Source organism: Trichoderma atroviride, chromosome 6, assembly GCF_020647795.1.
Source record: "Trichoderma atroviride chromosome 6, complete sequence".
Classification (NCBI taxonomy): Eukaryota; Fungi; Ascomycota; class Sordariomycetes; order Hypocreales; family Hypocreaceae; genus Trichoderma; species Trichoderma atroviride.
This window is the reverse complement of record NC_089405.1, coordinates 513,484-540,838: the sequence shown is the minus strand read 5'-3', so window position 1 is coordinate 540,838 and position 27,355 is coordinate 513,484. Positions and strand designations below refer to the sequence as shown.

The 27,355-nt window shown below is 50.1% G+C and overlaps 8 protein-coding genes and 1 non-coding gene across 9 annotated transcripts; 4 read left to right on the top strand and 5 right to left on the bottom strand.

Annotated features, from left to right (window-relative positions):
- Positions 1-96: 96 nt before the first annotated feature.
- On the top strand, positions 97-3,683 carry TrAtP1_010804 (uncharacterized protein; the record flags this gene model as incomplete). Its single annotated transcript, XM_066114856.1, has 7 exons — positions 97-217; positions 278-1,739; positions 1,849-2,330; positions 2,394-2,525; positions 2,603-3,046; positions 3,107-3,513; positions 3,582-3,683. 7 exons carry the CDS (start codon positions 97-99, stop codon positions 3,681-3,683), a joined length of 3,150 nt encoding a protein of 1,049 aa, XP_065970953.1.
- A 408-nt stretch (positions 3,684-4,091) lies between these two features.
- On the top strand, positions 4,092-6,288 carry TrAtP1_010803 (uncharacterized protein). The gene has a single exon (XM_066114855.1). It carries the CDS (start codon positions 4,780-4,782, stop codon positions 6,058-6,060), a length of 1,281 nt encoding a protein of 426 aa, XP_065970952.1. The 5' UTR covers positions 4,092-4,779; the 3' UTR covers positions 6,061-6,288.
- A 2,441-nt stretch (positions 6,289-8,729) lies between these two features.
- On the top strand, positions 8,730-12,182 carry TrAtP1_010802 (uncharacterized protein; the record flags this gene model as incomplete). The annotated part of the gene is made up of 1 exon (XM_014092244.2): positions 8,730-12,182. One exon carries the CDS (start codon positions 8,730-8,732, stop codon positions 12,180-12,182), a length of 3,453 nt encoding a protein of 1,150 aa, XP_013947719.2.
- Positions 12,183-12,847: 665 nt separating this feature from the next.
- Positions 12,848-14,649, top strand: TrAtP1_010801 (uncharacterized protein). Its single transcript, XM_066114854.1, has 2 exons — positions 12,848-13,095; positions 13,168-14,649. The coding sequence occupies exons 1-2, from the start codon at positions 12,899-12,901 to the stop codon at positions 14,606-14,608; spliced, it is 1,638 nt and encodes a 545-aa protein (XP_065970951.1). The 5' UTR covers positions 12,848-12,898; the 3' UTR covers positions 14,609-14,649.
- On the bottom strand, positions 14,650-16,300 carry TrAtP1_010800 (uncharacterized protein). Its single transcript, XM_066114853.1, has one exon. The coding sequence runs from the start codon at positions 16,142-16,144 to the stop codon at positions 14,753-14,755; it is 1,392 nt and encodes a 463-aa protein (XP_065970950.1). The 5' UTR covers positions 16,145-16,300; the 3' UTR covers positions 14,650-14,752.
- Positions 16,301-16,634: 334 nt separating this feature from the next.
- TrAtP1_010799 lies at positions 16,635-16,745 on the bottom strand. Its single transcript has one exon. It is a non-coding gene; the product is annotated as a tRNA-Met (tRNA).
- Positions 16,746-17,421: 676 nt separating this feature from the next.
- TrAtP1_010798 (uncharacterized protein) lies at positions 17,422-21,269 on the bottom strand. Its single transcript, XM_066114852.1, has 4 exons — positions 20,687-21,269; positions 19,981-20,614; positions 19,315-19,921; positions 17,422-19,252 (listed from the first exon to the last, which is right to left on the bottom strand). Exons 1-4 carry the CDS (start codon positions 21,239-21,241, stop codon positions 17,452-17,454), a joined length of 3,597 nt encoding a protein of 1,198 aa, XP_065970949.1. The 5' UTR covers positions 21,242-21,269; the 3' UTR covers positions 17,422-17,451.
- Positions 21,270-21,463: 194 nt separating this feature from the next.
- On the bottom strand, positions 21,464-24,022 carry TrAtP1_010797 (uncharacterized protein). Its single transcript, XM_014092240.2, has 3 exons — positions 23,645-24,022; positions 22,664-23,501; positions 21,464-22,604 (listed from the first exon to the last, which is right to left on the bottom strand). Exons 1-3 carry the CDS (start codon positions 23,726-23,728, stop codon positions 21,892-21,894), a joined length of 1,635 nt encoding a protein of 544 aa, XP_013947715.1. The 5' UTR covers positions 23,729-24,022; the 3' UTR covers positions 21,464-21,891.
- Positions 24,023-25,799: 1,777 nt separating this feature from the next.
- On the bottom strand, positions 25,800-25,958 carry TrAtP1_010796 (uncharacterized protein; the record flags this gene model as incomplete). The annotated part of the gene is made up of 1 exon (XM_066114851.1): positions 25,800-25,958. One exon carries the CDS (start codon positions 25,956-25,958, stop codon positions 25,800-25,802), a length of 159 nt encoding a protein of 52 aa, XP_065970948.1.
- Positions 25,959-27,355: the final 1,397 nt, after the last annotated feature.

The following is a 27,355-nucleotide window of genomic DNA, read 5'->3' as shown; positions in this document are numbered from 1 at the left end:
TCAACTTTGACTCGGCGCACGCAGGCTGAGAAACTATCAATGTCATTGAGCGTTTCTTAATCCTTCCAATTCTCCAGCATCTCCGGCATCTCCGTCATGAAGTTTGGCCTGCATTACCACCAGCATCTAGTGGCCAAGTGGGCTGATGATTATGTCGATTACAACGGCCTCCGCCAGATGATACGGCTCGCATCACAGCGACGGGAGCCTCTAGCAGGTCAGTGATGCGCAATTCTCAGTTCATTCACGTCGCCTCTTTCAACTAACCTCTATTTAGAGGTCCTGGAATGTCTGAAACGGAGCATGCAAAGATTTGAAACGCTCTACTTGAGCAAATGCAGATCCATCTTTCGACGAGAGGCCGACTTCTGTGCCATACTTGGTCTGCCTTTAATGCTTGAGGCTACCCCCAATATCGATACTGTGGAACAATCCAAACTTGCTCTGTTACTGTGTGCTTACGAAGGCTTACTGCGCGAAGTAGACGAGGTTGACTGGTTTGGTAGAGCGAACGAGACAGCTATAACCAAAATTCTTGACAAAATCGGCAGTGGCTTGCAAGGGACGAGCGAATACCATGATCTTCAGTTATCATGGCCTGTCAAACAACAAGGCCTCGAAAATCTTCTAGCAGATACCAAGAAGAGAATTTCTAATGTTTTGGTTGATATTCGCCGAGTAAGCTCCATGACTCGACAGCCTACACGATCCTTGTACATGAGCGCGCTTATTCGGGATGGGTTTGCTCTGGAGAATTCCTATGATTGGATCAGGAACGACGAAGTTGCTGCATTGCGAGATTATTATCTCTCGCGTGATCCTCCGATAAGCACGCGCCAGCCTGAGTTTGAAAGACAACTCTACAGCTTATTCATTGCTGCGATTATGATGGAGGCGAAAGAAAGTGCAGGCTTTCTTCTAGAGTATATCAAGGAGAAAGATTGCGTCATGCATACAGATCAGATACCCTTGTTTTTGACAGTCTGCGGTCTGATGAAACGAAATGATTCATCAATTACGCCTACGCCCGAGGATTGGCTCGTCCAACTGTTTGATGGACCTTGCGCTCTTACTACTGCCTTGCTGCACCATAAAGACGGCCATAGGCGCTTTGCGCTGCATTACGCCGCCAAATACGGGCTAAAGAGCTTTTGCGAAGCTTTGGTACGTTGCGCAGTTGGTTCTGATGCTGGGCATCTTGGTGATGTCTTATTCCGGAGAGACGAGGATGGCATGACGCCACTACACTATGCCGTCGTATCTGGCGAGACGTCAATCCTAACCATTCTTTTGAAGAAACTGGTTGGCTTTAACGAGATGGAGCAATCAAAACTTGGTCTTTCGACTTTGCTTGGCGATCTTCTTCTTCTGTCTGTGAGAAGCGGCCGAGATGATGTCGTAAAGGTTTTGCTAAACTATGAACCTAACATCAACTACGCAACGCCTCCGGGGGAGACTGCCCTGTACTGCGCGTCTCAAGCAAATAATTTGGATCTAGTTAAGCTGTTACTCACATATACTCAACGGGGGCTTGATGCAAACATTGCAGCGGCTACAGGGTGGACTCCGCTTATGGTTGCATGTGCAAATGGCCACAGCGAGGTGGTAAGCTGTCTCCTCGAGGCTGGGGCTGAGCCTGAGAGGTGCGATGCTTTGGGGTGGACCGCTCGGGAACATGCAGTCTTCAGAGGACACCTTGGTATTGCGGAGCTTTTTACATCGACTCCATCAGAAGCCATGTACGGAGGACCTGCAGGTTCTCGTAGGCTGGCTTATAAGAGATATTCCCAGACCTCTTTCAGCAACAGTAACGAAAGGTTAGTCGTCGTTAACCTTGGGAGCACTCAGGGGGGGACATGATCGCGCTGCATTTGAGCTCTCTCATTACGGTATCGAGAAGGGCAGTGACTCCAACGCGCCATCATCTCTTGTACTTGAGATTTCTGCTCCAGAAACAGAGGCCGAGCCAAAGTTGGTGCGGTTGCCAGTACTGGAAGATCAAATCAACCAGCCCTTTATCTTCCAAGCCAAGAATGGAGCACCTCTTCAAATATCTGTCCGACTATTTCGCCGCGAAACTATAGACTCAATGGTGCTCCTGAGTCGTGGAAATACAATGCTAGATCATGGGAAAGTGTTGTTTGGCGAGAAACGCGAAAGCATGATTCGCGAGGTCACCGTTTGTATGATGGATAAAGAGACTATGGACTTGACAGGGGCTGTTTTGTTGAGCTATGTTGTTGCTACGCCGTTTGCAGGTCTTCAACAGCCGGACACATCAAACTACCAAAGACAACGGGGGGATCCAGTGCAAATTGTTGGCCATAGAGGTATTTCGACTTGATCTTTTGGGTGACTCACTTCGTTTTCGCATTAAGCTGACGATATTGCAGGCTTGGGGCAGAATTCTGATAGTCGATCGTATCTGCAGCTGGGAGAGAACACAGCCATGGTGCGATACAAGACATCTTTTGCCCATGCTCAGGCGCTAACGTTGAGTGTCAGTCTTTTCTGTCTGCCTACAAGTTAGGAGCATCGTTTGTTGAAGTATGCTAGTTTTCTGCCTGCTGGTCTTGATTTGGATTTTACTAACAGTCTGTAGTTTGGTATCACAGGTTTCTCCTCGCGCAATGCGACGGCTCTGACAGATTCGCAGACTTGCAAATTACTCGCGACCTCGAGGCCGTGATATTTCACGACTTTTCATTGAGCGAATCCGGCACAGACGTTGCCATCCACGACGTTACGCTCTCTCAGTATAAGCACGCAAGCGATTTACAAGAGCCGCAGAGCATAACTCCAGTAACTATAGACAGAGGAAGTGAGGCGCTGCATGGTCACCCACAAAGGCGACGCGCCTGGTCTACAGGTGAAGAGTCTCGCCTCAGAACTGTGCAGCTGCATGATAGGCTGCGGTACACTGTAGATTTTCAGAACAAGGGCTTCAAGCCTAATACCAGAGGGGATTTCATACAGGGTTCATTGGCTACGTTGGACGAGCTGCTTGTGGATTTGCCCGAGGATATTGGGTTCAACATCGAAATGAGTACGTCTGTCTTTGCTCTCAACGAAATCAGCAGTGGCACGAACTAATCGCCTTGTGAAGAGTACCCGCGGCTACATGAAGCGGTAGACGCTGGAGTAGCTCCCGTTGCCATCGACATCAACACATTCGTCGACGTTGCTCTCGAAAAAATCCAGCGCCTAGCCGATAAGCGGCGGATAATACTTTCGTCGTTTACGCCCGAGGTCTGCATCCTGCTCTCGGTGAAGCAAAAGACGTACCCGGTCATGTTCATCAGCAATGCCGGCAAAGTGCCCATGGCAGACAAGGAGCTCAGGGTCGCAAGTCTGCAGGTGGGCGTGCAGTTTGCGAGGCTCTGGAACCTGGCCGGGGTCGTGTTTGCGTGCGAGGCGCTGCTGTATTGTCCCAGGCTTGTGCAGTTTGTGAAGGATGCAGGGCTGGTTTGTGCGTCTTATGGGCTGTTGAATAATGAGCCTATTCATGCACGAGTAAGTTTGATATATCTGCCTTTTTCATGTTTTTGGGTTGAACGTGTTGTGATGACATTGTTGAATAGAAACAAGCGGATGCTGGCGTGGACATTCTCATGGTGGACAGGGTCAAGCTGGTTGCGGACGAACTGGCCAACGATGCTGCCATGTCTAAGAGACTCAACTAGAATGAGAAATACGGAGAAATAGATTCATCCAAGATTAGACATTGTAGATATGAAGTATAGAAAGGAGAAAAAAGAGGCTATTGTGTTGCATGGATGTAGCCTCATGGCTGTTGGCGCTATCGGTTCTCTGCAGGACTAAGGCGATTAGTGCACTTCGGCAGCTGAAATCATAGACGCATCAATTGTATCGAGCTGCTTGATTCTTAATGAAATGATTCACACAGGAACTGAGTTGCATGTAAATCGCCGCTCCGCCTTGTGTATTGCAGATTACCTACATGAGTCGCAGTATGACGTTCTCATTGAGAGGCCGCTGTGGCGGTGCTGACGATGGCGGTGCAGCTGCTGCTCAGCCCAACGAATGGATCCCAGCCCCCTCCATTACATGCAACCGCCATCGCTGCTCAAACTCTCTATACGAAGAGAATACCCCCCCATGGATGCTCTTGATAGCTCCCTAACAGCTGCTGCGCAACTGCTGCTACCACCGCTGATGTCTCACAAACCCAACCGTCAACCGCCAACCTCATTCCTCAACCTGCAGCCCAACCCCCCCTGCAGGCCCGTCGTCATTCCAGCCCACCGCCCCGTTTTCTACAGCACATGGATGGGATGCAGTTCTCAGTCACAACCCCCGCCACGCGACCACGATGCCCCGGCTCATGCGCTGGTCAGGCCGTCAGCCCCCCGAGCCACCAACCATTTGCCGCCAGGTGAACGATGGGCTCGGCGCTTGCCGTAGGGGCTGTAGGGGCTGTAGGGGTCTGGTCACTAACGGAGCACTAAACGGGACGCAGAGGTGAATCAGTCAAATGAGCGAGGTGAGAGACAGAAACTCACGGGACCACCCCTGGACCCTGGACCCTGGGCAGCTTTTCTTAAATGCGTTGATGCCCTTTGGACAACAAAGAAGAGAAAAAAAAGTTTGATGGACGTGGCATTGACCGTGCAGGATTTAGCGGCAAGCAATTGATATTTAAGACACGGAGGAAAGCAAAACAGGCAGGTCTCGATACGATACAATACCTACCATTTCGAAAACAGAAAAAGAAACACCAAAAAACACACATCAACACACGCTGCGTCTTCCACTGCGATGCCCTCCTTCACCGGCACCACCCCCGAGTCTCTCCTCGCCCGCAACGACTCCCTCAACCCCGAAGCCACATGTCGCGGCATCACCTCCAACGGCCGGCCCTGTCGCCGCCCCGTCAGCCCTACAGGCCTCCCGCCCTCGCGCAAGAAGCTCTCGCCGCCAACCCCTGACGACGGCAGCGAGGACTCCTACTGCTGGCAGCACAAGGACCAGGCCGGCCGCTCGGGCAAGTCGACGCCGGGCTCGGCACGGCCCTCTGGCGGCATCATCCGCGAGGAGGGCCGCTCGAGCCTGGACACGCTGGCCGATCGTCTGGGGCTCGTGGATATCAACGGCGGCGGAAAGCCCAGTGGCCGGTACAGCTCGGAAAAGTACAGGCCCAAGCCAAAGTCGACGACGTTCTGCTTCTGCTTCACCGTGCCCGAGGAGGACTTTGACGAGGCGCCACGGCCTCACCAGCCCCGGCCGCAGCCTCACCCCGTTCAACCACAGGTTGGTCGGCCGTCGACCTCGTCGGCACGTCCATCACGCCCACAGACGTCTCACCCCCAGGGCCATTCTCGCCCCTCCAGCTCGTCGGCCCCCACGGCAGGCCACCTCAAGTCCCTCATCCCCGACCACCTCGACGCCCACACGTCCTCGGTGCTCATGAAGGAAGTCGCCAAGCCGCCCTCCGATGCCGACGAGCCCGGCTACATCTACATGTTCTGGCTGACCCCCGAATCGGCCGCTGATCCGGTCCCCGTCGACGCCGCAAGAGAGCTCCTCGCTCCTCCTCCCCGCGGCGGCGCCCGCAGCAGACGACCCAGCGACGTCGTTTCTTCGTTTGCAGACACAAACGGCCAAAAGTCAAAGACTATGCTTCTCAAGATTGGCCGAGCAGCCAATGTCCAGCGCCGCATGATGCAATGGTCCCGCCAGTGCGGCCACTCCATCCAGCTGCTGCGCTTTTACCCGTACATGTCCTCATCCACCCCTCCGTCTTTCGACGCTGCGTCCTCTCACTCTAATGGACGCGGAGCTGGAGGAAGAGCCCCTTCGCCAGCTGCTGCCGCTGCGGCTGTTCATCCCACGCCTCATGTCAAGAAGGTGGAACGCCTCATTCACCTGGAGCTTGGCGGCATGGGGCTGCGTGCTGATCTCGGCGCTTGCAAGGCCTGTGGACATGAGCATAAGGAGTGGTTTGAGGTGGAGGCCACGAGAGATGGCGTCAAGACTGTGGATGACATTATTCGCCGTTGGGTGGGATGGGATGATGGGTCTGTTGTGGGTGGGCGATGAATGAGATGATGACAATTGCAATGTTGCATTGATGAGTTGATTGAGCAACTTGTGTTTATACGGGCGATGAATGACTTTTCTTCTTCTTCATTTGATGGCATGATGTTTATATGGCATGGCATGGCATTTCAGGCGTTTATGAACATAATAGATTACAACGATATAGTATGAGATTTATACATAGATTGAGCTTAGCATATACAAATGACAATTACGCGAATATACTGCAATACTGCCTTCATCCACATGAATACCTCTTCTTGATTAGTCGGTCATTTTTCACTCATTAACTTGCTGTAGCTTCAGCTATTCCTTTCTATTCCCCGCATATATGAGTGGATGGTACGAGTTGACAGGATTGACCAAGGTCTAATGTTTCTACATGAGAAAAGTTATCCAGCCCAATTCTGTTATCCAGCACTTCAGCTATACTGCTGCTACTTTTAACTATGCAGCTGTGCACATGTATTTTAATAGTGGTGGCTGCCTTGTTGTGCTATAGTGAGGTGTTGGATAATGAATAACTTCTCCCTTTCTAAGTAACCAATCTCGCAAAAGTCACCTCAACAAGACGTGGAATTAACAAGTAAATCGCAATTAGACAAGTCTAATAACTTGCGGCTGAACATCTTTCTAGAACCTCCCACTACTAAATCCTTCTGCCACAGACCACCACGTACCAACTCTAACAAACTCTTCTGCATTCTGAGTCGGCATAATCAGGAGACCAGCCATAACTGTCCTGTCAGCCAAGAGCTTCTCACTATCTCGGCATACATCTCAATCACCGAGAGTAAAACTTGAAATCAAGAGCATTCGCATCTCACCCAAAGGAGCATACGGACATTCATAGCCATCATGAAGAAGGCCTCGCAAATCACAGTCAAAGTTGAGATCAGCCACGAAGTCGTCATTTTCGGAACGCAGGGCGGAGAAGAAAGGTAGCCGCTTCTCTTCTTCCGAGGCCTTTTTTAGCATGGCGTCTCTTTCTGCTGCTGTCCTCTCCCTCCTCTTCTAGCGGCGTTAATTTATGCATTTTTGCGCTCAAATCTAGATATGTATTGAATACACGGCCGTGGCGGTTCAGTTTATCAGTGACGACATTGGCGACTCGCAGCTCAGATTCGGGACATGGATCGTGGTCGCCCAGGGACCACTGGATGGGGCCTGGACGGCTGGCCCAGCTCCACGAAGATGTCAAATAGTCATATTGACGCTGCCTGATGTAATGCTTGTAGTTTTGTGTCATCGTCGATACGCAAAACAGCCCTCTACAAAGATCAGCCCTCCGGGATCCCGCCAAATATTCCAAGTCGGGAAACGAGTTGGCCGAAGCCCTAGCGAGGCCAGACAAGGCTGTTAATCTGTCTCGCTCATAAGTAAGCCTTCTCTTGACGTAGTGACCAGGGAACTCCGGTGGCTTAAAGCTATTTGCTTGCTGCTCTTGCGAGTATCCAAAGTAACTTGTGGACTATCCTTGAACAGGTACCGGGCCTCGTCCATCGACTCTAAATAGCCCGCCTCATTACCGTAACTGACGCATCACAATCATGGAGAATCTCCCAAATCAGCAACATTCTTTTGTCCAAGATTGAAGCTTAAACTCGACGCCAAAAGAAAATGGTAAGTGAGTACCTGGACGATGCCCGGTTTCAGCAATTGGGCTTTCTTGTAGCCATCTCTTTACCGTGGCCCGCCTGTCGGGAATCTTGGATTGGAGAGGCAGGCTGGATGAAAGAGAGCTACTACGCTAGCGATGAGATTGAGTCTGGAGATCCATGGATTTTGACGTATAGCTTACGATACACTCAACGGGACACTGGGGATTTCTCTGATGCTCAAGCAAATGATGTCCGATATAGTGCATGGATTTGGTGCTCAGTCATACAAATTAGCTTGTAGTTGAGAATACGACCTGGGACGATTCTGTCGTGAAGCTAATTTATGTCCTTCGTACCACCATTACATGTGTGTGTTGGCCACGAATACGAAGCTAAGCCACGAGACTTTGTTTGTTCCATGTTGATGTTACGCATGCATCCTAATGCCAACTATGCCGGTAGAAATGTATCCTGCTATCTGTTATGCACCTATGCCGTGTCATTGAACGCTTCATGCATTTAAGAATATGTATCTCGTACCTTGGGAACATATGAAGGCTTCTCAGCGTCCACCAACGAAGATTGATAAACTTCTCGGTGATGGTAGAATACTGGTCAAAAAGTAATATGATATCGCATCAACTAAATATTGAATAAAGGTGTTCATATTCCTTCGGTGCTCAATCATATGTCCAGTCGTTTGCCAATGGTACATTAGCAAGGCCTGGCTAACAGGTACATATGTACCTACATGTAGGTATCAACCCTATGGACGGCGATAAAGACACTGCGTTGGCTCAGATTACAGGTTATACTCTACGTTGTACATCGTATCGTAATCATTAGGAATAAAGCACAAGCCTGAGAGCTGCGATAACCAACGCACCTTGGTCGTGACACACGCCAAGGAACTCGGGTTTCACTGTACAACAAGCAACTGTCTTCTCCTCTTTCTCCTCTTCAGGTGTAAATAGCGTACGTTTTCCTCATTCCATCCCCACAGACCCGTCGAATAATCATTTGACGTAAGAAAAATTAAATACATATCCGGCCAAACCCAACTACACTATGGCTTCGCTCCAGTCTCTAGAGCTGGCACTTGGACAAGTAGCCACCGCAGCCTCGTCCAAGAAACAGCCGTTATCAGACGCCCAGTACAGCGCCGGCCTCAGCTTCTTCACTACAGGCTCTGGGTGGGCAACATACCAAAAGTTCATCATCCCTCAGCTATCCAAAGTTCTAGCTCCGCTCTTCAAGTCGCGCAGCCGGGTCTCGGTGCTGGAGATTGGACCGGGCCCAAAGAGCGTGCTTGCACATCTGCCTCGCCAGTATAGGCAGAAGATTAAAAGATATGTTGCATACGAGCCGAATAAATTGTTTGCTACAAACTTGCAAGAGTGGCTTTCCTTTAGTGCGGAAGGAGGGCCTCCACTGCCATGCCTCGAGAGTCTTTCAGACATCCGGCGAGTACCATTTGTTCTGGGCAGCGATGCAAACATGAACGCTCCTACGAATGATGGCGACGAGAAATTCGACATCGTCTTGTTCTGCCATAGTATGTACGGCATGAAGCCTCAACGCAGCTTTATCGAACGAGCACTGGAAATGCTTGTTGAGCAGCCTGGCGATGGAATGGTGGTTGTCTTCCATCAAGCTGGTGTCTTGCACTTTGACGGCTTAGTATGCCACCGCACAGCTTCTTTCCCTACCGGAGATATCCTCGTGGCGGATGAAGACAAAGCATTGGACTCCTTTGCTCCTTTCATCGCCGGCTTCATCATGAAGAACGTTGGAGAGGACATTGCAGTGCGGAAAAGGTGGCGTGAAGTGTGTCGCGCCCTGGGTCGCCGCAAGGAAGGCCACCCATATCATCTCCACTTCAGCGCGCCAGAGGTCATGATGGCCTTTACTCGACATGCCACTGCGTTGCCGGACTTGGCAGCGGATGTGCCGTTGATGAAAGGAGAAAAGAAAGTCAAGAACAGGGAGGTACGTCTTCACCGTCCTGCTGCCATAGCCAGGCCAAGACAGATACGGCATGTCCAGCAGTGTGTTCAATGGGCCTTGAAGCATGGAGCGAGTCTAACTGTTGTTAGCGGAGGCCATAGCGGCCAATGTCTCTGGTCTGATGTCGTCGCGGTCGACATGGAAGCCTTTGACCAAGTACACATTCTCACGGCTGGAGGCTCTGGATCCGGCTCAGGTTCTTTGGTCGTTGCCGAGGCTGGTTGCAAGACTGGGGACATCATTCGCAATGCTATGGAAGTAGGGCTGACTGTGCCCTTGGGTTCTCGTCCAAGTGTGGGAGCAGGACTATGGCTTCAAGGAGGCATCGGACATTTGGCTCGCCAACATGGGCTCGCGAGTGACGCTATTGTCGGCGCTGTGGTGGTTAGCCTGGACTCTGGAAAGGTCCTGTGCATTGGCCAAGTACCAAGTGAACATTGTCCAGACGATGCTGTGCGTCCGGACAATGAATCTGACCTGTTATGGGCCATCAAAGGGGCTGGAACTAACTTTGGCATCGTCGTTAGCGTTACCTTTAAAGCTTTCAATGTTTCGACGTATACGGTGCGAAGCTGGAATGTCCCCCTAAGTGATGACGATAACCTCGACCCGCAGCAATGGCTCAAGCAGTTCAATGTAGTCGCTAAGAAACTACCCGATATCTGGTCTGCAGACGCGTATCTGTACTGGGAGGCTGATCAGTTGCATCTTGGCGTGACCATGTATGAGTCCCAAAGTGTCAACCTCAACGTCGAAACTCCTACATGTACGCCATTAGATGAAGTCTTGGGACCTCAAAATAGCTTCAAGGTTGTGGATGGCGTTGGTCTATTCGATACCGAGATGTACATGTCTGCGATGCATGGCGGACACGGCGGCGGCAAGACATCTTCGTTCAAACGATGCCTCTTCATAAAGGATATCGGAGCAGTCAACATCGCCAATGTCTTGATAGAGGCTATAGCGACTCGTCCCTCAGCACTCAGCTATCTCCATCTCATCCACAGCGGCGGAGCAGTCGCCAACGTTGCTGCTAATGCCACCGCTTTCGGCTGTCGAGACTGGGAATTTGCCTGTGTCATCACCGGGGTCTGGCCCCGCGACCAATACGGCACGGATGCTGCTCAATCTGCCGTGAAGTGGGTTTACGGCGTTGCTGAGAAGTTGCTGCCCCTGAGCAGCGGAGTTTATGGAGCCGATCTTGGGCCAGATCCAAGAGATGCTGCTCTAGCAACCAATGCATTTGGACCAAACCTGCCACGACTGGCTCGTCTTAAACGCGACTTGGATCCTCAACATGTGCTGGCCTCTGCCTGCCCACTCCCAAAGATTCCAATGGAGCCGGAGCTCATTATTCTTGTCACGGGTGAAAGCTGCGTGGGTAAAGACTATTGCGCCAATGTTTGGGCTTCTGTGCTCTCCGAGGATGCTGACAGAAATATCAAAGCGCGGGCGGTCAGCATTAGCGATGAGACGAAGCGAGAATACGCAGCTGCTACTGGAGCTGATTTGCTGGCCTTGCTTAATGATCGTGCATACAAAGAACAGCACCGGCCAGCATTGACAGAGTTCTTCCAGGAACAGGTACGGCAGCGAGCAAAGTTGCCAGAGGAGCATTTTATGAATGTGGTTTATGGCGCTGCAGATGTGGATGTTTTACTAATCACTGGGATGAGAGATGAGGCGCCGGTTGCTGCTTTTTCACAATTGGTTCCGGACAGCAGGCTTCTCGAGGTTCGCGTCGAGGCCAGCAATGAGACAAAAAGAGCTCGTCGAGGTGGTCATTGCGATGACGATGGTGATTGCACTGACCGCCATCAAGATTTTGAAGAATTGGCGAAAGAGTTGGACTGCCCCAGCCTCATATTTGACAATAACGCAGCTGGAGATGAAGCGGCAGAGAGTTTTTCCAAACAACACTTGTTTCCCTTGCTTCATAAAGACATGCAGCGGTTAGCCGACATGGTTCGTCCAATACCCAACTTTCCCCGCCAGGGCATCGAGTTCCAGCACGTCCTCGATATCTCTCAGCAGCCAGGTGGGTTGGCCTTATGCTCCTCTCTACTGCAAACCCACTTCAGCGGTGACTGGACCAAAGTCGGTGCTATAGCATGCTGCGAGGCTGGAGGCTTTGTCTTTGCGTCAGCCTTGTCTGTACAGGTTGATGTGCCCTTGTTGCTGATTCGCGAGAATGGAAAGCTCCCGCCACCTACCATCTCCGTCGACAAGTCCCCGTCGCACATCTCATCGCATTGTTCAGGGGAGAAGAAGATTGCGATGGACCGGGATATGGTTTCCAGAGGGGCTTCGGTGGTGGTGATGGATGATGTACTTGCTACAGGGGAGACGCTTTGCGCCGTCTTGCAGTTATTAGTAAAAAATGGTGTTAATCCTGGAGACGTGAGTGTTATGGTTGTGGCCGAGTTTCCTGCTCATGGTGGGCGCCAACTACTGCACAGACGCGGCTTTGGCAGAGTCAATGTTCAAAGCCTGTTAGTCTTTGGGGGTCTTTGAGAATATCGGGACTCGTTTTGATACGCTTTTGTTGGCGCTGAGAAGCGTGGCTAATATACATTCCGCCATATTCTTGGAAATACTCTCTGATTAGCTAGTATACTCAGTATTTCAATAAACATTCAGACTTTGCTATTGAGATTATACTCTGCATGGTCAATTCCTTTGGAGCAACGCTATGCCCTACGAAGTCTGCTTGTATTCTATGTCTACGAAGAGCATAATATGTATATAAGAGGGTGGTAAAGGCAAATACAGCGTCCCTTATTATTCATTCCAAAACCAAACATCAAAATAGAGGTTTCAAGTATCAAGCGCAAGGCAAAAATAAATGCTAGGGGCAATTTCGAGTAGAAATTTGTTTCTATAGCCCCGAGATCTGTTATAGAGCCTGATTGCTGTAGCATCCCCACCATTGGCCTCGGTTATGCATACTTGGCAATGGCCCTGTATTCTATCAATTGAGAATCCAAGGGGCATAGACGTTCCCATTTTGGAATTCATCTTTACTGGTTCAGTGGTATTCGTTCATTTTGCTCGTTTTATCAGGTCGGCACAGACAGTGGTATCCATCATACATGCATGCTAACAGCACTAGTGTGTCCCAGGGTTGTGTCACCGCTATATCTAATCCAGCCGTAAACCGCTCAGTTGTTAGATGTGTCCGTCAATTAAGCTTAATTGGCCATAAAAATCGTCTTTAAACCGTCAGAAAGATGCGTCTACTCAGCACAAAAGCCTTGGAATTCTGCGACTTCCTCGGGACCAGTATCCCGCGGTACGCCATTCTGTCGCACCGATGGGAACGCGATGAGATGTCCTACCAGGACATGCTCAAAGAAATGGAGCGCAACAACTCGTGGCCTGGTCCGACAGATTTCTTGCAAAAACAAGGTTACCGCAAAATTATCGAGTTTCGTCGCCTAGCTCTACAGGATGGTTATGATTATATATGGGCTGACACCTGTTGCATTGACAAGTCCAGTTCCTCAGAACTTCAGGAGGCCATCAACTCCATGTATCAGTGGTATTGGGACTCTGACGTCTGCTACGCCTATCTTTCTGACGTGTCTGTTCCGACTGATCGAACCGATTCAGATGGCAGGTTCCTCTTCAAGCCGACGGACCTTGAGTCGTTCCAGAGGTCTCAGTGGTTCACCCGTGGGTGGACGCTTCAAGAACTGCTAGCTCCACGAGCTCTAATCTTTGTTGATCAAAACTGGCAAAAGTTTGGCACAGCCTATGACTTGGAAAAGTTGATCGAAACAGCTTCAAGTATCAAAGTTCAAAGACATGTGCATCTGGGTCGTAAAAGGTCAGAGGTTTTCCAAGTGGGACAGTGCATGGCTTGGGCCGCAACCCGGTCGACAACTAGAATCGAAGACCGCGCCTACTCGCTGCTAGGACTCTTTGATGTCAATCTACCCATGATGTACGGCGAAGGGGGGCGGTCATTTCAACGTCTGCAAGAAGAAATACTCAGAGTTTATGAAGACGCATCTATACTAGCATGGAGCCATGTAGATGCGGATACTGAGTTTGCACCTAATGGCTTGGCCCCCTCGCCAGACCATTTTCGCCAGTATCCCAGGTTGATAGACAAGATGAGCAATAGTAACTTTGAGTTTGCTACAGTCAGTCCCACGTTGACACGCCGCGGCGTCCAAGTTACACTGAGAGTCCACATCGATCAACATGACTTGGCGCTCGGCTATGCCTTTCTATTAAACTCTGACCGCCCCTTTTCCAACATGCTGGTTCTTCCCTTATTGCTCACCAAAGCAACATCAAAGCTGGGCGAAGATTTAGAAGCCGTTCGATTCTCAGACCCCCTTTGGGTCGCACAACGGTTTGTCGGTCCCGGCGACGAGAGACTGGTTTGTCTCCTCAGACAAGCGCAAACTGCAGACATGAAACGTCGTCGCGACGGATTCAGCCTTTCTCCAGCAGTATGGGAAAACTATACAACGGCATTGGCGTATCCACCACAGGCAAAAACTGAGAGTCGGCATTTTCCTGCCATTTTTGGCGGAGTCACGGGAGACATGGAAGGGTTTCCGCTGCTTAAAAAGGAGCATGTTTTTGCCATAGAACTGGTGACGCGAGGCAAGACGTCGGAAAGATTTGTTGTGCTGGTGGATTACAACATAGATTATTTTGGAACAGCCAAGGTAAATGCTGTTAGAGTTATTATCCCAGGGAGGGAGATGGATTTGGCGGATTTGGCGGATTTTGCTCGCTCTCGAGGAAAACGATACCGTGATCGTGATCTCTTTGATAAAGACGGCAACGCGATTCCAGCAGATGAGATTATCCAAGTGCGCAAGTTTTCCAGTTATTGGGCTCAAGACGAGGATGAAGAGCTTGTCAAGCCGCCAGTTGAGGCGCTGAAACAGCTTTGCGTTATAGAGGACATGGAGTCTTGACATTATACAGCGCCTGGAGCCGCGGGGGGAAAGAAAATGAGTATCAAATAATTGCAGCATAAACTGCCTCTTGAGCGGCAGTCAACTTTGGTCTAGAATATCCAAGCCTGTGCGAATGCTTTAACCAAACATCAATAACCGAATTCATTCACCGTGAACCAACCTTCCCTTAACATAAACGTTCACAATGTTCCTATCGTCTCCCGTCATGATGAATTTCTCCAGCATCCTCTCCATCGAGTCGTCTTCATCCAACGGCACATTCACCCCGCTTCTCTCATCCCGCAAATCAATCACCAAAGCATCAAATTCCTTTCCAAGCGCAAATTCGCCAACCTTGTGATCAAGGCCGACAACTTTGGCGCCTCCTTGGGTAGCCATGTAAAAAGTCTCCTCCAAACTCAGGGCTTCTCTGCCACCGCCAGTGCCCATCTCTTTTGCTTGTTCAAATGTTGGATACAGCGCGTCCCTCGCATACGACGTGATGAGAGCGTGTCTCATCGCATTCAACATGCTTGAGCTGTAGCCGCCTCCCGAATCTGTTCCCAGGCCGACGTTGATACCACGTCTAAGAAACTCCTTTACAGGAGCGGCCATGAAACCTCCTCCTACAGTCATGTTTGCCGTGGGACAATGCGCGACGCCGCACTTTAAATCATGAAGCTCTTGAATCTCGTACTCTGTCATGATGGTGCAGTGAGCGAGGATAGTGTGCGGTGTAAGAAGTCCAAATGAAGAATACAAGTCGGCTTCGTTGTTAAACTCCGGAAAGAGAGACAGCGTGGCATCGATTTCCTGCTGTGCTTCATTGAAATGAGTCTGTATCGCCAGGGAAGGGTCATTGCGGGCCATGTCGCCAAGAGATTGTAACAATTCCGCTGTGCACGATATCGCGAAGCGGGGTGTCAAGACGGGCTTAATGAGAGTGCTCTTCGGATCAATGGTTCGAATATGGCGGATGCATGATTTCGTCGCAGAAATAGACTCTTCGGCAGAGGCTTCGCAGTAGAAGAATGGCGAGTTGCGATTCATGTTGCATTTTCCAATCAGAGCCCTCTGGCCTTTTCCGAGACACGTTGATGCCAACACATTCGTCGCCTCCCCGTGTAAAGAGCCATAGTAAGATGCCGTCGTCACGCCCTGTCTAAGCATGCCTCGAACGAGCTTCTCATACACCTTTTCCGCATGAGATGCATCCCCAAATTTGGCTTCATTGGGGAAAGTGATGCCATCAAGCCAGTCTAGAATATGCATTCCCTGGCCCAGGCCTCTTTGCATCCACTGCGGAGCATGGTTATGTGTATCAACAAAGCCTGGGATGAGGAATTGACCAGGGGAGAGTACTGTTTGACGAATGTGTTCGATGCGTTTCTCGGCGAGAGAATCAGCCACCCGCGAAGAAGGGATATTTTGCTCTAGATGTGTGATGATGCCGGACGAAGAGAGAATGATGAGAGTATCTGGAAGGACTTGAAGTTGCGTGGGAGAAACAGAGTGAATAAGCGTTCCGTGGATGGCTTGGGCGGGTTCATCCATAACGCCGTCCTCTTGTTTCTTTGAAGTTGAATAAAGACTTGTTTATGAGACTGGCGAGATTGTGGAAGTGACAAGAAAGAGCTATCTAGGTGATGTTGCAAGCTGAGAAATGGAGCGCTTCGTCTTAGCTGCGTACATGTAGAGATAAGGCTATGACGTTGCGGGGTTGACACATGTAAGACCTCTCTTCAAGGCGGGGAATGACTTGCATAGCTGCAACATGTCTCATAATTGCTGGCATCATGTTTTAATTATGTGTACACATCCATCGTTTCGCTTGCAAAAAGTCTTTCAACTTGATGAGAAATGCGAGTCCGTCTTAACTCCACCGCTCACATCAAGAGAGTTTAGCTAGATACACAACCACAACTGCTGACATCTGGAGTAGCAACCGAGTAAGACGGGTATAAAAAAAACCGTCATAAAGTCACCACAAGTAACAATATGCGGCAACAGGCAAAAATATCATAATATGAAGATGCAAAAAGAATGTCCTCGGTGAGGCTCGAACTCACGACCTTCAGATGGCCCAGACTAATGTCTAGATCATATAGATGTATCAATATGAGACTGACGCGCTAGCCAACTGCGCCACGAAGACTCTTTGATGATGTGGGCCGCGCAAGAAAAGACTATAAGCCTCCGCTGGACCAAAGCTGCATCTGTGAGTTTCTGCAAGCAGATGGGCAGAAAGATGTTTATACGTCTTGGTATGTATATGTTTTTTGAACTTGGCTATCTATCTCTCTTTGAGTATAGAACATTAAACATCTTAATATGTACGAAATGCTCATGAAAATTCACTTTAGCCCGTAACTGTAAATGATCCCCGAAAACAAAAAGTCAAAGAAAAAGGGAAAGATGATGATTCCATATTGAATACTATATCACATGCAGTGAATGCGTCAATCGCTATCCGTAAAGAAGAATAAGCTTCGCTTCATGCTAAATGGTACAACGTCTCGAGCAAGTTTACGATGCTCTCACTTTTCGCTCTTCTTCGTGTCACCGTTTACACTAACATGTGAAGCTCTCTACCTTCGAGTTCTTGTTCACTCCATCATTGCCGGTATACATAAGATGAGTGTGCCATAAGCTTACTTCATGTTAAATAATCCTTCAATCGTTGTACCGATTTTTTTTCTCATAGTGTTTATTTCATTCGAGCTGGGGTACACCAGTGTCAAATGTTTTCACCTTGGCAGTAATCGTCTTGACTGACAGGTAAACGCAAAATGGCATGTCTAAACAGAACTCGATAATGGTTTAAATAAAGCGTTCAACATGTATTTAATTACATCTATATACTAGAATATGGCTATATAATACTCACCCTGCCTCATTTCAGGCGTGACATCCCACAGACCAATCTTATGCAGCGTCTCTTCATCCACTCCTACTTCATCAGCAAGATATTTTACAGTTTCCACTCTCCCATCCCTCCATTTCTCGGCCGTCTTCTTCAATCCCAAGACGCATTTGTCAGGATGTCTACCGAAGCGAAGGCACTCAACTGCCCGTTCTTTGCTCGTAGCCCCAATCATAGCAACGAGCAGCTCTTTAAGTCCATGAAACGCAGCGGCGGCGAGTGCACTGCCGTAATGCCCCCTTTCAAACACCATTGTCGGATCAGCACCAGCTTTGAGCAACATGCCCAACGGCTCCCTCAGGATGTTGATGTCGTCAAAGTTGAGACAGATTAACGTTTCCAGTGCGCTGCCATATCGACCTTTCTTCAAGGGCTTGTTGGCGTCTGCGCCGCTGTCGAGCAATAACTGGACAATTTCGACAAGTTCCTGCTCGTCAAAGACATAACTCGAAGCCGCTGCATCAAGAGCGGTGTCGTATTTGCCGCATTCCACAGAAACGTCTGCGTTTGCACCGGCCTTGAGCAAAATCTCGACTGACTGTATGTTTAGGACACAGGCGGCTGCAATCAACGGGCTGCCAAACTCTGTGACGCTTTCCCTATTCGCGTCTACCCAGCCCTGATCTATCAACCATTGCAGCTTTTCAGGGTTGGTTCTCGCGGCCTGTTGGACAAGAGTCTCGGTATATCCGTCATATACGTCGTTGATGTCGATTGCCGCTTCTGCCATCAGTAGGGTTGCGATGTCCCACTGTTCATAAGCCATGGCTTTGTCCACGGCATTACATCTTTCAGATGGCGAGTAATCTGTGCCACCCAAGCTGATCAAATGTTTGAGAATTGGTATGCACCCGCTCTTGACTGCATGAACAAGCGGTGTGTAGCCGAGTTTGCACTCTTTGAGCGCCATTTCCTTGCTAATTGCGGTTCCCTCCCACCAGTCTCGCAAGGTGTAGTAGAATCCATATCGACATACAGTATACAAAGCCATGTCGCTAGGCAATAGCTCCGTCTTTACTGAATAGCCGATTCGCCCATCATGATATCGGCGTCCTTTATCAATGAGGGTATCAGCGTTATCAATCCATCGTCTATAGTAATCGCTGCTTTCTTCTGGCGATCCAAGAAATCTCTTGAGAGCCATAACAAGTCCTGGATCTGCATTCGCGCCCTTTGCTGAACCGAGCCATTTGTCATATCGTTCGACGTGCAGAAACCATGCGTAGACAACATACTGCTCAAAGCTCCGAACTGGCCACAACCTTGCCACACGCTTCAAAGTCTCCGGCTCAAAGTTTACAAGACAATCAATTAATATCTTGGAAGCGAATAAATCGCACTCTGCTAGCGTTATGCCCTTTAGCTCAAAGTATTCAGCAACAGACGCATGAGGCAGTGCCCACACCTTGCGCTTTGGCTCAATTGTCAACAGATCTCGGCAGAGGGATAATATCTGTTGTTCAGTCTGTTTGTCTTTTTGAACCACTACTGAACCATGTAGCGAATAGCGAATGGCTTCTAACAAAGCCTCGGAGCTAAGTGGTAAAATAGAGCATAGCACCCACTTGATGGCACGCTCGGCCAAGGCTATGTCGTGCTCGTCATGCTTTCTCATATCATCAAATAGCTGGTCATATGCCTCGGTCAGAGTACTGGGCAGTGTAGTGGCCCAGGATCTGACTGCATCATGAGAGGTGTAGTTGTTGAGTCTTTGGACCTGTAGATGAATCCACCGAAACCTGCGCACCAGACTCATGTTATTGCTTGAATTGTAATATGCCGTCTTTAATATTTGGCTTACATGGTGCTATTTTTCGAAGAAAAGACATTTAGGATCAATGTCTGGGTTTCCTTTTGACGTTGCTTAAACGACAAAGTCGAGTAAAGTCTGTCCTCTAGGTATTTTTCAATATCTGCCTGCTGGTTGTTGGATTCGATAGTGATTGTAGCGTTAGCTTTAAACGCCTGCAGGTATTCGCGGTCTGGACGACTGGATATAAAGAGTTTAACCGGTTTCTTGGCCTTGTCCAGTATGCCGATGAGAATCTCCGCCAAGTTCTGGTTTGTACTCGTCGAGCTAGCTTCGTCTAAAGCATCGAGAATAATAGTCGACTTGGAATAGAGATTTATCAGTTCCAAAATTAGCTCTTTGCAGTCCTTCAGCCCAAGACTCCGCCCTTCATTCTCCGCTACTTTGCGTTTTTGGATCAAGCGATTGTAACCGGTTTCAGATGCCTTGTCAAACAGCTGGCGAACAAAACTTCTTAGAATTACCAGAGGATCTTGCAACGAAGTTGCTGATCGGCTGCAGTAGAAAAAGGCAAATCCTTCGTTACCAGATCCTTCTTCCAATGTCGCCTTTACATACTCAATCGCCCGCCAGGTGAGGTATGTCTTGCCGGTGCCAACTAATGTTTACATAAATTAACAAGTTTCCGAAGTGCATGTAAATATACGTAGGGCTTACCGGTTCCTTTGAGCCATAATATCGTTGATGATGAAGGTATAGCTTGCCAGGCGCGAAACCCTTCGTGCTCCATCAGCCAATTGCCTGTATCGTCGATTCTCGAATCTGCAATATCGACGTGGCTTTTCCCATGCCCTTCCGGACTGATAAATTGTAAAAGCCCTCGCAATCGGTCCTCGTCAATCATTTCCCGAATGTCCATTACCCCCTCGTCAACTCGTGCTAGCGGCGAGGAGAGCTTATTCACGTTAAAGAGCAAGTCTCTTGATTTCTCATCGGCCTGTCTACCGGCAATTTCACTTCGGGAAGCTTCACAGACTGCAACTTCTTGTAAAAGCTTCTGTTCCTTTTGAAACAAGTCTGCAACAAGCCCTGTGGCCTGCTCTGGCCTAAGAATGGCATTAAGTGTCTGCTTAGCCATCCCGCCTTCAATCAGGCTATCGCATCGCGTAAGAAGCTCTATTGCCGCGACATATACGTCCAATAGTGCATCATGCAAGTTTAGCACCGCGTTTCCATCAGTCGTTTTTGCGTTATACAAGAGCTCGTATAGCTGGCCTCTGCGAACTATGCGAGTGAACCACTGGACGGTCCCGGCAAGGGCTGCCATCTGGTCGCTTTGCTTGACTGGAATCTGGCTTCAATCAATATCACGGTTACAACCAGCGAATTTGGGGTCTTTATGCGTATAGACGCTTATACTTACTCTCAGCATGGCTTTTGCAACAGCCCAAGGCGCGCTGGCTTGTGGCGGCGCAAAGTTGACGGCAATATCGCCCGCCATGGTAAGAAATGCAGCAACGTCGGCAATATATTCACGGAAAACAATCTTTTGATAATTAATATCAATCTTCGAGTCCCCATTTTTATCTGTACATAGTGTGTTGCTTTCAATAAGGCGAGTGATTTCTCTAATATGGTCTTCTGGCTTCGCTTGTTCCGAAAGGTCGAGACCATGTCCTCGAATCCAATTCTTGGTTTCTTTGCTTGACCTTTCGAAAACGCTGTTCCAAAGGCTTACTGGAGGCTCCTGTTGCTCGGTTGCAATTTCCGGCGTCGATACCGTGATAATGGGTTTTGACGCTTCGATAGCTGGAGAAGGCGATGCTGATGCTGGCAAAATGTCCAACGACGTGGACAGCTGAGTTGGTGCGTAAGGCTGGCTTGTAGCTGGCAGAGAGCTTGCCCGCGGAGATTGCCCACGCTGCTGAAACTTTTTCCATTTTTTCTTTGATCTCTCGAAGAAGCTCTCTTCACTCATACTGTCGGGGTTGCATTTGCTGCATGAGAAGTGCTGAAGGAATGGAAGCGGGGTCAGACGTACGGTGAAAACACAGCCCCTGCAGCATACTTACATTGCCTCAATAAGCGATTTCTGACGCTGAACATGGCAAGTTTTTATGTTGACAACAGTACCTAGATGAACTGCAATAGACCATGTCACAGACGCAAAAGTGAACAAGAGCCTTTTAAAGGAGTATTTCACAAGTATAAATAAGAATCGTAAAAGTCAATACTGCTATCAAACGACAACAAAAAACCCATTCTAACAGCAAAAGCCGCAAACACAACTCTAAGGATATAAGATGCCTTCAATACATCCAACATGAAAAGTAAACCTCTCTCCTCCCGAAAAGAAAAAGAAAGAAAAGTGCAAATATATATAATAGAAGGAGGGAGGGGAAGTCATTCATAATCCCAGACTTTGTGCGTCTTTGTCCGGGAAATGACTTGTAGGTCGAGTATATATAATAAAAAAAACAATGAATAAATTATTTCACTTTCCTCTAAATAACTTGACCGTTTTCTACATACAACAAGCCCAAAAAATAAGTTTCAGAAAAAGAAAAAGAACAAAATTAAAAACAAATCAAGGCCATTTCTAATTAAATGTTTTTTCTTTTCTCAAAATTACAGGAGGATCATGCTAGCACCGGTGAGCACGGCAACACCCATGTACAGAGCCATGGACAGCTCGCCCATACTGAGCAGGTAGGCAGCAGGGCGGCCAGCAACGGCAGCGCTGCTGCTGGTGCTGGAGCCGCCGCTGGTGGAGCTGCCACCAGTGGCACCGGCGTTGACGGGGCCGGTAGCAGTGGCGGCCTGCTTGTTGATGTTGCTGGCAGAGGCCAGGGCAGCAGAGCAGGTGGCGACGGGCTTGGCGCTGACGACCTGGGCCTGGCTGTTGAAGTCGCAAGCAGTGGAGGCCTTCTTCTGGGAGTTGTAGTAGGTGTCGAGGACGTAGTCGAGCTTGGCACCGTCGTCGCACATGCTGTAGGCACCGTAGACTCCGGTGGTGGCGTTGCCATTGATACCGGCGCAGACGGTGGGGTTGTTGCCGCAGATGAAGTTGAAGATGTCACCGTAGTCCTTGGACTCGAGGCCGGAGGCGCGGACGCAGGACAGAGAAGCCTGCATGCAAGAGCAGAGACCAGAGTCGGGGGTAGGAGGCAGGTTGTCGGAGGCTTGCCAGTTGGAAGTCAGGGCAGGGCACTTGGCGGCCTGGTTGGTGGGCTTGTAGTCGGCCGAGTCAACACCCTTGGGGTCGACCTTGGCAACCTGAGACTGGAGAGCGCTGAAGTCCTTCAACTTGGTGACGGAGCTGCCGCTAGCCTTGACCAGACCTGTGAACTGTTAGTCATTTCTGTTGTTCTTTGGAATTGATTTTACGCTTCAAACTCACCATAGTCGTTAGCCTCCTCAAAGTACATGTAGACGATACCACCGCTGAAGACAGCAGACATCTCGTCACCATAGAGAGCAGCGGTTTCCTGGAAGATACGGTCGGCAGCGCCGCTGGGCAGGTTGCAGCCGTACTCGGCGAAGAAGACGGGGACAGAGTAGTTGGAGAAGAACTGGGTCTCGGTGTCATAGCCAGACTTCTGCATGGAGCTCTGACCGCACCAGGAGTAGATGTTGTAGCCCCAGAAGTCAATGGCGTCGCTCGCGTCACCGCAGTTGAAGTAGTCGGCCATCTGGGAGCGGATATCGACGTCGTCGTTGGCGGCATAGCCGACACCCATCCAGCGGTACTTCTTGGACTTGATGTAGGCCTTGGTGTCACGCACGGCGGCCTTGACAAAGGCAGAGGCCATGGTGTTGTTCTTGGCGTTGGAGACCTCGTTACCGGCGAAGAAGCCGATGACGTTGGAGTACTTCTGCATCTCGTCGACAACGGCCTGGTAGCGGGCGAACAGGTCGGTGTCCCAGCTGGGGGAGTCGCGGTTGATGGACAGCGAGGGCTCGCCCAGATCGGAGAAGACGTAGATGCCGGCAGCCTCGAGCAGCGACATGCAGGCCGAGTGGTCGGCCGTGGGGTCGATGGCATAGGTTCGGATCACGTTTGTGCCGAGCTGCTGCAGCAGCGGAATGTCACGCTTGCAGTTGGCCTCGCTGGAGAGGGGGTCGATGAAGGTTGAGTTGCCAGAGGAGCTGGTGGTGCCGGCCTGGCCAACATCCTGCTGGTACGCAACACCCTTGATGAAGAACTGGGTGCCGTTGGGGTAGAAGAACTTGGAGCCCTACACGTGGAAAAAGTGGTCGATTAGCGGTTGCTCCCGAGATTGAGATTCGACGTTGTTGATCATCTTCTGGGTTCCTTCTCCACGATTTATTCCTACAAGGAGAGAGATCGTTGGTGTTCTGGAGACAAAAAGTGGCTCACCTTGGCTGTGATGGCGGGAAGATCAGCTCCAATGGCGCTGCTGGCCAGGGCGAGCAGGGAAACGGAGAGCTTGGACAAGCCCATTTTTGCGGATGTGAATGATATTCGGAGTTTTTGAAGTTTATTGCTGTCGAAAGCGGTAATTTGCGATTCTCAAGGTGGTTATAGCGATTGTAATTGTTCACGTAAGGGAACGGAAAGAGAAAAGCTGTTTGTGTTTCTAAGGAGTGTCTGAAGCAGCTATTGCTTCAAAAGTAAATAGAAAAAAAAATGCAAAAAAAATGCAATCACGTCAAACGAAAGAGAGGTTCTGAATCCAAAAAAGAAAAAAGGAAAAGAGGCGCCGCCAGTAGAGCAGACGGCGAGTGTTTTGTTTGCGCTCCAGGAGAACGGGGAAATTGAGGCCTGCGACAGGCCAAGTCTCGGGACCAGGGGGCTCCCCTGCACTATTGGATCCCTGGGCGTGCTCGGGCCCTGGAGCCAGTCCGCTTTGGGGGCCTTCGCGGCCTTTTGGCACTCTGTCGGAGGCGCAGCGCGAAGCTTGTTTCTGGGAGATCAGAGCCAATAGCGGCTTCGTTCAGGGGGGGTTGCTGCACGAGCTAGAGCAATAATGCCGTGCGAATAACGGCAATACGCTGTAGTATTCACGGTGGCATCGGGTCGGCAGCTAGCAAACACAGGCGCAAATACACGCAGCCTCCTGCTAAACAGCTACGGCATCAAAGCTTCTCGAATTCCCTTTTCCTGCACTGTGCACCGCAGGCGAGCGTCTAGGGGTGGGCCCTGAAAAAAGAGGGAATAGGGGCCAAAATAGGCCGCCCCACCGTCGAAATTTCCCCTGATTGCAGCCCACACGCACTCACAATGCGCTGCCAATGCAAGGCACCCGCCTCAAGGGCTGGCGAAATTGATTTTGGCGCTGCATCTTGGTCTTCTCTTGTGATTCCGCTGCGGGTGGCGGCAACGGCGCAGGCGAGGGATGATGGATCGTCATTATGTTGGCGCTCCTTGCAATGATTATGGATTCAATGCTCATCTTTTTCTCGAACAAGAGCGTGTTTCCCTTGTCCTGGCTGCTATTTTGTATTAGTAGGTAGCCTTGGCGGACAAGGCGAGGCAGCGCTGTCGTCTCTCTGTTCATCGACGATTCTGGCAATATTTTTCTCATGTATTTTACGAGATGTCAACCCGCCGCCCATGCCACTCTGCCACTGCCAAGGCGCACCGACGCAGTGTTTCTTTACGAGGTACTTGCATCTCCGTGCTCTCGTCGCCCAGCGCCAGGTACTCGCCGCAATGGCCTCCCTTTCGGCTGACGCGTCAAGGGCCTCAAACCCACCTGAAAATGAGCACGAGCAACTGTTTTACTTGGACCAGGAACAGCCCGTGCTCGCTTCTGGTTTCTCTGCCTTGGTTGGCCAGCCTTGTCGGCACATGCTGATCATTTACTCGTGGTGTAATTGTGTTGAATTCTGCTCCATATCTAGCTATTTGCCCATACATACAAACATACTTGGGCGTGGACGGCATTCCAATCGACCGACCGGCCGACCGACGGTCAAACCGTTTCGCATTGAAATCCGCCAACTAGGAACAAGCAAGATATCCACCCAAGCCCATCGTCTCACCTTGATTATTCCCTCTCTGTGCTGTCAAACGGAAACCGGCCAGCGATCTGCTACCGCTACTGCTCTCCAGTCCGATATCTCGGGAGCCCAGTGCCGTAGCGTAGCGGCGCTCCAAGCGATGGCCCTGGGCTGCTCATCAACCGCCCTTTCAGACTCCAGTCACTGATTCGCGAGGCCCGTCTCCCTTTTTCTCGGAGCCACGGCACAGACAGAAGAGCTCAGATGCGGGCCGTCTGGGAGCCGACTATCCGGGCGGTGCTGCTGCTTCTTGGACTTTCTTCCCTTGAGATGAAATGAGCGAGTGAATGTGGCGGTGCGTGCTCGTAAGTGGCACAACACATGTACCGTATAGGTAGGTGCTGGGATGTAAGATGAGATGCTTTCCGCAAAATGGCACCAACAAGCGCATAGCCTGTCCAGCTGCCGTTTCTAAATGTCGACCGTATAGGGCAACGTAGATACTATTTTCGTATCTGTCCTTGCTGTCTTCCCAGCTTGAAGCAGTACCATACATAGCACAAGCTACCTTAGTAGCGCTTGCGCACCTTGTAGTAGAGATCGCCAATGTTATACAGCACCTCGTCCCAAACCTTCATGACGTTCCAGGAGTCGTCGCGCTTCTTGTGACGCCGATCACGGCGGGGGACCTCGTGGTAGTGTCCGTTGTGGTAGACGAGCTCGGGCATGGCGAACGGTGATCTGCTCGGAACAGCTGTGCCACGGGTATGTGATGCCGAAGCTATGTTGTAATCTTGCGTTGGATGAGAGAGTTGCCGTTGCCGTCGTTGTCGGTATATGGATAGACAGTACCAAGTTTGTGTATGCCCTGAGTGAGTAGCTAGTTGAGATACAGTACTGTGCTAGCTGCTTTGTGGTGGTGATGCTGTTATTGTTAAGATGTGAATGCTTGCTGTAAACCATGCCAGCAAATAAAAGTGCAGCACCGCTTTATTTAAATCCTTCCAAAAAGCCAAGCCCAAACACATGATCCCTCCATCTGCCATGCACAGCCAGCTACTTACTTGTATCCTCATCCACGAACAGAGTATGCCTGACCGCAACTCCTAGCCATAGACAAGTCATCTGCTGCGGTGCATCCCGCCACCTGAATCCATCGCGAGTCTTGGACTCGGCGCCGGCTGACCGGATCGGGTCCCACCGCGGCCGATCATCTGCACGGCCGATGGCAAACTCCCGTGACTACCTGCCAGTAACTGGGCGTTAGGCGCAATGGTTGGAGTCTGCGTGTACATCGTTGTACCGCCAGGTGCTTCGGATAGCAGAAGCTTCGCCTCGAACCTGCAGGCAGCTTGTAAGGCTTTCTCTACCTAAACCCATATGAGCATTCGCTTGTACTTTGTATCGAGCTCGTAGATCTTTGTGATTGCCTACCCTGTAACCAACACGTTGTTGACCAAACATCGCAATGGAAGGAGGAAATTACTGAGAAAAACTGAAAAAAGTAGTGTTTGCATTGCTGCGAATTAATGGCATCGATAGATTTGGTAATTGCGTAGTGCAGCCTTCGTTGGTTGAGAAAAGTGCGGTCAACTCAGTAGAGTGCTGCTCAGAAGCAGAAATTCATGCTATTCCGCAAGTCAGCAACAGCTACTCCGCGTCGAGCATAAGATGCTGGGACACGATCAGGACCTTTGAGAAATTAGCATTTCTGCTCTCTATGCAAGTACAAATCTGAACATCTACAAATGTCGAATTTTTCATCATCAAAGTAGCTGACTGCCGGGCGTTTGCCTGAAGAACGAACGCTGAAGCCTGCCGCCAGCTGCCGTCACTCCAGACTGGAGTAGGCGCCCACCAACCAACAGCCTTGGGATTCAACTCCAAAAAAACATCGCACTGCTCTTGCTCTCACTTCACTCTGCAACTTCACCCGCGACCACAACTCCCGGCGCAGCCTACAATGGCGTTTGCGGTGCCCTAGGAGCTCCCGTCTCACTTTCTCCTTTTGGATAGCATTCTGCCTACTCTTTTTTTCTTAAGCTTTCTGCGCAGAGGGCCGCGGGGTCAATCGTGCGGCTCTCGACGCTTCGCTTGTTAAACGGTCTCGAAATCGACTCGTCGC

Excerpts from the sequence above, each read along its gene's own strand:
- TrAtP1_010797 (XM_014092240.2), bottom strand. The coding sequence starts at position 23,728 with ATGGGCTTGTCCAAGCTCTCCGTTTCCCTGCTCGCCCTGGCCAGCAGC. Across the intron at positions 23,502-23,644 it reads TTCCCGCCATCACAGCCAAG|GGCTCCAAGTTCTTCTACCC; the intron begins GTGAGCCACTTT and ends TTCCACGTGTAG. Across the intron at positions 22,605-22,663 it reads TGAGGAGGCTAACGACTATG|GTCTGGTCAAGGCTAGCGGC; the intron begins GTGAGTTTGAAG and ends AACAGTTCACAG.
- TrAtP1_010801 (XM_066114854.1), top strand. The coding sequence starts at position 12,899 with ATGCGTCTACTCAGCACAAAAGCCTTGGAATTCTGCGACTTCCTCGGG. Across the intron at positions 13,096-13,167 it reads GGTTACCGCAAAATTATCGA|TTCCTCAGAACTTCAGGAGG; the intron begins GTTTCGTCGCCT and ends TGACAAGTCCAG.
- TrAtP1_010800 (XM_066114853.1), bottom strand. The coding sequence starts at position 16,144 with ATGGATGAACCCGCCCAAGCCATCCACGGAACGCTTATTCACTCTGTT.
- TrAtP1_010803 (XM_066114855.1), top strand. The coding sequence starts at position 4,780 with ATGCCCTCCTTCACCGGCACCACCCCCGAGTCTCTCCTCGCCCGCAAC.
- TrAtP1_010798 (XM_066114852.1), bottom strand. The coding sequence starts at position 21,241 with ATGAGTGAAGAGAGCTTCTTCGAGAGATCAAAGAAAAAATGGAAAAAG. Across the intron at positions 20,615-20,686 it reads TTGCAAAAGCCATGCTGAGA|ATTCCAGTCAAGCAAAGCGA; the intron begins GTAAGTATAAGC and ends GATTGAAGCCAG. Across the intron at positions 19,253-19,314 it reads TCTTCGAAAAATAGCACCAT|GTTTCGGTGGATTCATCTAC; the intron begins GTAAGCCAAATA and ends TCTGGTGCGCAG.